The 8,933-nt window shown below is 44.3% G+C and overlaps 1 protein-coding gene across 1 annotated transcript; it reads right to left on the bottom strand.

Annotated features, from left to right (window-relative positions):
• Positions 1-377: 377 nt before the first annotated feature.
• On the bottom strand, positions 378-6,572 carry LOC139232799 (probable G-protein coupled receptor 139). The gene is made up of 3 exons (XM_070863292.1): positions 6,456-6,572; positions 3,062-3,074; positions 378-1,297 (listed from the first exon to the last, which is right to left on the bottom strand). The coding sequence occupies exons 1-3, from the start codon at positions 6,570-6,572 to the stop codon at positions 378-380; spliced, it is 1,050 nt and encodes a 349-aa protein (XP_070719393.1).
• Between the last annotated feature and the right edge of the window lie 2,361 nt (positions 6,573-8,933).

Here is an 8,933-nt window from a genome sequence, read left to right as displayed (position 1 = left end):
GTAAGTGAAAAAAATCGGGAAAAGTGTAAAACGGGATCCAGTGTCACTGTCGCCCAGTTTGAAAAGCGGCCAAGATTAACTTCACCAGCACTGATTTAGATTTTAAAACTGGTGTTGCAAATCTGCTGCCGTTATCGAACCTGTCCAATTATGATTCTCATTGATTAAAAACAAAACAGAACTTCTGCCATTTTGATCATGAGTACTGGATCCACAACACCAGTGTTATGTGTAACCAATAAGTTATTATCTATCCCGAAGGATGATAATAGACGATAAATGAATTTTCATGATGCCCGTGTTCTCCTATTGCTCAGTCCCTTTGGTAAATGTCCGTGGTCATTGTGATATGAAGTAGAAATGCGATGTTGGGGAAGTCAGTCCTGCCACTTGCATAATTCTACTGATTTATGAATTAGTGTAAAGGGATATTTGATCGCATTGAGCATCTCCTCTCTGAACTTACTCTGGGTCACTGTGTAAATGGCCGTGTTTGTGCAGGAACTCAGGAGCTGAAGCATTGTTCCAGCGTGCCCAAAATTTTGAAAAGGGCTAAACAACGACCTGTGACTAAACGCGCTTGTAATTCGATAAAAGAAGAAATACACAACCGTCGTCATCCAGAGCAGGATAAAACTGCTGGATAGAGAAAATAGTAAAACAATGGACCTTCTGCGGTTCCTCATCTCGGGGTCCTTGTCTTTCTTACCATTGCTACCACCCCGGAGGCTCCTTCGGGCGCGACTGGCAACTAAAATGAATCTAACGGTGAGAGCGTTCAACAGTAAAATCACACAGAAGGGAAGCAATGGGGTTAACAGCTGTTCAAACCAAGAAAAAGCTCTCCATGTGGGTACAATATAAAACTGTACTTTTGCACGGCAACCCCGCGGTATGTTATTAGCTGTAATATAAGGAATATACACGAAAGGCCAGGGAATGTTCTTTAAACAGAACAGCGCACTCAAGGTCACTATAACCACAGCCGCGGTTCTCTCGGTGCAATATTTGGTTTTCAGCTTCTGACAACAAATGGCTACAAACCGATCAAAGGTAAAAGCGACCGTTAACCAAACAGAACTGTCTATGGCAGTCCGAGCCAGGAAGTGAATGAATCTGCACAAGGGAGTGTAGTACAGGAAAGTGTTCCACCAATACAGGTCAGCGATCCAATGTAATATCACGTCAGAGACAATCACCATCAGATCCGCTGTCGCCATGGCCACCAGGTAGCGAGTGATGCATTTGGAGAGGCTGCACTTTCCCCGGGAAAGGATCACAATCGCCACCAAGTTCACTGTGTGTACAGGAACAAAAAACAATCACATCATTAAATGGAGTTCAGAGTGCAGCATCAGCTGGCCTCATGTACATGCGATATTGAATAATTTTCCTCGGCTTGTGCTCCCCTCTCCTTTGGATTGTGACACGATATCAGAGGTCAAAGATGCTTCGTCCGTCACAAGATTCTTTATCTGTGAGATTTCACATTGAGTTTCCACAGGCACTTCGAATCTAGGGTGCTCCATAAAATAAGCCAACGCTGAGGATATGATGAACCAGGAGAAATCGCAGCACCAAGAACAAATGGTAGGAGGGGGAGAATAATAGGCACAAGGAGAGAAGAGAACAAATGATAAAATGAAACACGACAGAAGAAAACACCAAGAAGTAAAGGGACAGGAGAGAAGACAACAACAATGATAAAAAGAGCAGGATTGTAGAGAGCACCAAATATGGAAGGAACAGGAGAGACCACACCAAGGTTTACAGGAGCAGGATGAAAGATAACATCAAGGATAAAAGGAGCAGCAGGGACAATGACACCAAGAATAACTGGAGGAGTAGAGAAGAGAACATCAAGGTTAAAAGAGAGCAGGCAGAGCCGCCAAGTTTAACTTGTATGTAGTGAGTAGAAAGCAGCAAACTGTGGTTAAAATTAAACAGTAAAAAAGTTGGCTCCCGTTACCATTTTGTTTTACCAATCAGCCAAGTTTTGACATTCCTAACTGAGTGAATGACAAAGGCTTGAAGAACTACCTACTATATTTACCAGGCACAGTGTGTAAATCGCAACACAATATATTAAACGGCGCGGCAGACACATTACCTTCTAAAAGTCACTTACCAGGTACTCCAATTGCCGCGAGAATGGGGTAATATACGACCTGGACCCAATAAAGCGATGAAGAATGCATCTTCTCTGTGAAGAGGATACCTACTGGTGTTGGAGGCGATCACTCCAACTGCAGTAATGAAAAATCAACGGAAAATATTGGTTCATTTATAAATATGGACTCCCGAATGATGCTTCTAGATTGCACAACTAGAGTTATTAGTTACAGTTTGCTGAACAAACAAGGCACCATCTGGCTTTCATATTTCAAAGTCATAAGACAATGAGCCATTTCTTAAAAAACAGATGGTGGTTACCGTTGGGAACAGGAGCTAAAAGATCTAAATAGAACATAAAATATTATTGTAATTTGCATCATAAGAAAGTAAGCAAACTTCCAAACTTGGCCGATTAATGTGACTTGTTTTTTTAATTGAAATCTGGTAATCAGTCTTCCATTGTATCTCCTTACCACTCAAACCTCCTCTCTCAAAGTTCCCTTTTCACAGTCTCTCCCATTTTACTCTCACGTCCTCTCCACTATCTCATTGTCACTAATACAGTTTTGCAATCGCACTCAATTCCGATATTTCACATTTCTCTGTAGCTCTCTTGCTCTCCCATTACTCCTCTCTTCGCCTGTCTCTCTGTGTCTTCCTCTCCCTCACAATCTCTTTCCATTTCATTCCATCTGCTAACTCAGGGGTGAGCAGTTATTTGGGCTGGAGGGCCACTGAACATGTTTTGGTGAACTGCTGTGGGCCACTCATCAATGTTCCCCTAAGGCATGTGGATGCCTTGCCCTGCAACAATCGTATGGCCCCACGCAGCCCACTCTCCAGCTGCTGCTGCTGCAAGGGATGCTGCGCGTTTGCGGCTGCATAGTGCCCGGCCCCACAGCAAAGTAAAGCTGAAATAAAGACAGAAAATGCTGCAAACACTCACCAGGCTTAAGCTTCTGTGGAGAGAAAAATAGAGATAATGTTTCAGAGCGATGACCATACATCGGAACAGGAGTAAGATAGAGATTTAACAGGTTATAAGCAAGTGCAGATACAAGTAGAAGGCGGTGGGGAGATGGGATAGCATGAATCTGTGTATCATTAAATAACAAAGTCATGTCCGAATCAGACAGAGAGAGAGATTGTGGCAGAGCAGCTGCAAGGTAAAAGGGGGTGGCAATGGGACAATAAAGATTGAATGACACTGTTACCAGGAGAGGGGGCGAACCCAAGCAGACACCACGGGATCTTAAGTCGAACGTCTTGAAGAAAGATTTGCAATTATATCGCGCCTTTAACGACCACCGGATGTCCCAAAGCACTTTACAGGCAATGAAGCACTTTTTGAAGTGTAGTTATTGCTGTAATGTAGACAACCACTCGGCCACCCTAGTACATAAAGCACGTGCTAAAGTTTGAAATTAATGTGATCCGGGTGTAAGTAACGGGTCTGCTTCCGCATAGAATCCTGGAATCCGAGAATGATACGGCACACAACGAGGCCACTGGGACCACCGTGCGATTGCCAGAGATACCCAATTTATCCCACTCACACCTGCTCTTTCTATTCTTTAATTTATTCATTCACGGGATGTGTACATCACCAGAAAGGTCAGCATTTATTGCCCATCCCAAATTGCCCTCGAGAAGGTGTTGGTGAGCCACCTTCCTGAATACAACTGAATGTCTCGTTGGGCCATTTCAGAGGGCAGCTAAGAGTCAACCACATTACTGTGGGTCTGGCGTCAAATATAGGCCAGACCAGGTAAGGACGGCAGATTTCCTTCCAGTAGTAAACCAAGTGGATTTAATGACAATCCGGTAGTTATACGGTGCACCATTATTAATACTAGCTTTAAATTCCAGATTTATTTAATGAACTGAATTTAATTCCCTTTGACTCATGACACCGGATCATTAGTCCAGGCTTCGGATTACTGGTCCAGTAACATAACGACAATGCCACATGTTTCCTACAGCCCTGCGAATGTTTCCTTTACAAGTATATATCCGCTTCCCTTTTGTAAGTTACTATTGAAACTGCTTCTGCCGAGCTTTCAGTTGTAATGGAAATAAATTCCACACCGAGTCCGAGAACAGTGAGGGAAACGTAACAGTTTATTCGTACAGAGTGCTCTGGGAGAAGTGGGGAAACTCCGCAGCTTCGCCACACCTTCTCTCCGAGCGAAGTTTCCAAGATACAATTATAACTTTGGAGGTGGTCCCGCCCCCTTACACCATTGTCCAATTATCTAACATTTTTGTAATGTCTTACCCTATATGGTAACGCTATGACAATTTATCTTTACATTGTGGTAAGTCAAAGGTTAACTAGCATACGCACACACAAGTGGGGTTACTTTCCTCGCATCAGCAGAAAAACAAGGAGCGCTCTTCCTGTTATTAGTACAAGCGATATACATCTGTTTGCCTTTTCAACCGCCCATTGTTTTACTTCCCCTATCTCCATGACTCAGGGTCAATGGACGTTGGGGTCTAAATGCGTCTTTTGTTTTAAGCAGGCAATTTGTTGCTTGAACGTTTACATGGTACAGTACCAAAAACAAGAGTATTATAAACTAAGAGATAATTCTTCCACAACAGTCCCTCCTGTTGATCTTTTCCCATCTCATGCGGATAAGAACAATCCAATCTTACATCCGAACTGCCTCATCATCTTGTGCCAGGGTCCTTGGGCGAGCCTGGAGCTGGTGGTACTGCTGCAAATGGAGGTGCAGCTTCTGATATGTTACGGGTGGAAGTCGGGTTGTTGTATCGTTGATGTAAGTCCCAGCAGCTGTGGGTATTGTGGTACATAACTTGGACATACATATCTTAATCATCATTACCGCAAGGTACAAGGCCAGGCATATACCCACAATCAAAATCAGCCCCTGCACAATACTTTGTCCCAACTTAGACATCCATCCCCCCAACCAGCCAACTGCACCATCCGGGGTGGTTAATTTCCTCACTTCTCTCCTTATATGATCAGCTAGTTTGGTTATATTCTCCGAATTATCGGGTATATAAGTGCAACATTCAGCCCCAATCAATGCGCATGTGCCTCCGTTCTGGGCCAATACGTAATCTAGCACCATTCGGTTCTGAAGTACAGTGGTACATATGGCTACCATTTCAGCTGTTATGCTCTCCATCACCTCGGCAATGTTGTTAGCTATTTGTTCCAAAACCCTCTCTACATTTCTTAGTTCATCCATGGTGCGCCCTATCCCTTATAGGAACATCACAACTCCAAAGAGTCTTTCAACCGGGGCAATCGCTCATCTTCATCGACCAGGGTACGTACCTGTCTGACAAAGGGGACCACATATCCTAAATAACAGGACCCTGTTCATCGCCTGGGTAACTAGGGACATGCCCTACGTCTGCACACAAAATACGTGCCATTATACGCTGCCATTTCATATATTGTGTCGGGGTCCCAAGACTGTGTACACAATCCTCCACCTGTTTTTTTCAGAAGGCATGAGAGGATAGTGACCCGTGCGCCTGTTGTGATATTGAGGTTGTGTGGGCAATCGCTGTACCCTATGACACGTCCCCTTCCGCTGGTGTCATTTTGGGTTAAACATGTGGTCCCGGTTGGTTTCCCGATCCCCGAGGTATTGGTCAGGACTCGGTATGGGGGTTCCCTTTTATGGTCATAGGATGGTTGGTACAATCCCTGGAATGTTTGACTAATGGGGTACCCAGCACTCTCCCACTCGGTGACATCCCCGTGGTTGTCCACACGGTAGCGGTATGATGGTCCTCCTCCCATTCATGATCCCTCTCATGACCCGCCTTTCATCCTTCGTTCTTGCATTGGCCCCCCTTCTCCCGTGCCATTCTGGCTCAGAAGCCACTTGACAGTCTCAGTTAGGGTCAGGGCAACGGGGCGCAAAGGAATTCCTCCTTTGGAATGTATAAGAATATGCAAGCACACCCAGCAACTAGAAAAGTTCCCATTTCGCGCATAAACATAAGACATATACGGAAAGGTGGTTACATGGAATTCTCGTTTCCGTCTCGCTTCCCACATGCTGCACTTGACGTACACCAGTTTCATCTTACCACTCTATATTAACAAATAGTCAAAGGCAAAATGGTCGTATATGTTGCTTGTAGTGTCTCTATTGACCTGTGGGCGAATCAAAGAACAGTGGATACAACAGGCATTAGTTTTTCAGCTCGAAAACCTTAAGCTGGGTCCAGTGTTTCCACTGCCCCCGTCCTCTCATATCAACGCAGGCATATGTATCTCCGCTAATCATAACCTCGTAAGGTCCTATCCATTTTGGTGCAAATCCAGGCTTCCCAGGGATGACTTTTACCATTACGTGGGTCCCTTCCTGGGGCACATCTGGGAGGGCGGTGGATTCTAATTTTTCGTCCTGTCGCAGCTGCTTATCCTTGACCTGTGTTCTCATCTCCTTAAGACTGTTGCTCATTTTCAGGACGTACTTCCTGATCCTATCCCTTAAGGGTCCCACATCAGTCCCCCCTGTAACGATCCCTTCTGGGAGTTGCATTGCTCTACCCGTCAGTATATCATTGGGGGACAGCCCAGTCATCCTGTTTGGGATCGCTCTTCACTTCATTTAGAATGAGGGGCAACAAGTCAACCCAGGTCTCCCGGTTTCTCGGATTGCCTTTACAATCACCACCTTGAGGGTTCGATTCATCCATTCTACCATCCCCAGGGATGGTATGGGATGTGGAATTTCTGTCTTATCCCCATCAGTTTACATACTGCCTTTATCACCCCTCCCGTGAAGTGGGTGCCCTGATCCGAATCCATTTGCACCGGCACCCCCCATTTGGGGATGATCTCCTCGGCCAGTATCCTGGCCACTGTAGTGGCCGTACAATTTCGTGTGGGGAACGCTTCCACCCACCGAGTGAATTGGTCAATTACCACCAAGCAGTATCTTTCCCCCCGTGAGTCCGGGAGTGGCCCGGTGAAATCTATCTGTATATTTTCCCATGGCCCCCTTGGTCTCGGTTGATGGGCCATCCGTATCCTAACCGGCTTGCCAGGGTTATGTTGCACACATGTTATACAGCGCTGACAGTGTTTGGCTATATCCCGCCCCATTCTGGACCACCACCAATCTTCTCATGAGCCACTCCATCATGGGTCCCCTGCCTGTAGGGGCCACTCCATGGTGTAGTTGCAGTAATGTCTGCTTAATGCAGTTTGGGGCTGTGACTTTTCCATCCTTTCTCCACTGGTGCAGCTTCACTGCCCCCAGGAGGCCTTCTGCCGGGTTTTCTCCTATGTCCCTCATGTTCGGGCCCTGGGACTTTAGCCGGCATTATGTCAACGAGGCCCGTGTCCTGCTTTGTTTTGGCCCATACCGGCTCTAGGGCCTCGAATATCACCCTGTCTACCCCCCGACTCTTATCCCTAATCCCAGCCCAGTGGTTTAGCACTGCCCATTTTCGCAATGTTTCATAAGGGCGTGGAGTACTTGTTTTTACGTCCATCCGCTCGTGGCCAGATTATTTTGTTAAGCTCGGCGTCTACTAATAGTTTAAATTCCCTTATTAAGTCAGTTCCTAGAATAATTTTTTCAGGCGAGTATTATTACATGGGCTAGTTCTGTTTTATTTTATTCTGACTAGCCCACCATTTCCTTTATCTGTCAGGTGAGTCTTCTTTATTCTATTAAGAAATCCAAATGAATAATGTCCAATATAAAACAGTTGTCAATGGAAAGAGTTAACTTCTTTACAGGTTTATAAGAAGGCCTGATGTCATTACGTGACTTCACGTAATCATCCGAATTTCGTTTTTTTTTAAAGTCTTTGTGCTTTCAAAACTTGCTGAGAAATTAGGAATCCGTTAAAACAGCAGAAATCATTAGTAAAGTCGTCAGAATAGAAGTCTTCTCATCAGGCAAGATAGCATTTTAGATAAAATTTAAATTATTTCCTTAACTTCTAATACAAGTACTTGCCAAAGATTTCTTTAATTGATTTAAAACGATACCACACATTTTTAATAGTTATTTTGTTTACTGAACTTCAATTTTCACACAAGCTGTATACATTCCAACATTTCCCATAAGAATTTTAAAATGAGTAAGATTTTCTCATTCCCAATTTTGCTTTCTGTGCTGAGTTCGCATAGCTTAGATCTCTTCTCGTTATTTTCAAAACCCTCCTGCTTGTTTAGACTGTTCGGGACTTTTCTTGATAAGCACGTCTATTCTGGAAATCTTTTCAAACTTTAATGAAACTTTCTCGTAATTTAAAATCATTTTCAATGGAGAGTGTCTTTTACCTCTGCCAAAAATCTTTTCAATTAAACCAATATCTTTTTTTTTCACAGCCAATATTAACTAGTATCTAGTAAGTTATGTACTCCTTTTTTTAAATCTCCTTTCTTCAAATTAGGTTTTGATATTTTACACAGAGGGCTGGTCTCTCGGTAACTTCGTTAATTCAGACAATCGAAGACACTTTTTCTTTCAATTTCGTTCAATTTGTTTTCTTTCAAGGCTGCATCTTTTTCCTTTCTTTTCATAACTAGAACGGAGTCTAGCACGTAGGCTTTGAGGGCTGCTTTTGGTCCTCTCAAATGTCCCAGTTTTTCTTTCTGTTTCTGCATCTCCCACCACTCTCTCTATTCTTTCACACTTTTTTTTCCCCGTCGGGGCCCATCCCTCCTTTCGGTCATGTATAGTCTGGTGAGGGACCCTAGGCGGGGCCCTCTCCGTTTCCTTACCACTCATCATAGTCTCACATCACGGTCTCACGATTTTCAGAGGGACGCCTGGTCTTATTCACTTCTACCAGGCGGACTT

Source organism: Pristiophorus japonicus, chromosome 20 (assembly GCF_044704955.1).
Source record: "Pristiophorus japonicus isolate sPriJap1 chromosome 20, sPriJap1.hap1, whole genome shotgun sequence".
Lineage (NCBI taxonomy): Eukaryota > Metazoa > Chordata > Chondrichthyes > Pristiophoridae > Pristiophorus > Pristiophorus japonicus.
Note: the sequence above shows the minus strand (reverse complement) of the source record. Positions and strands in the feature narration are given on the sequence as shown.

Coding starts and splice junctions, on each gene's coding strand:
- LOC139232799 (XM_070863292.1), bottom strand. CDS start 6,572: ATGAGCAACAGTCTTAAGGAGATGAGAACACAGGTCAAGGATAAGCAG.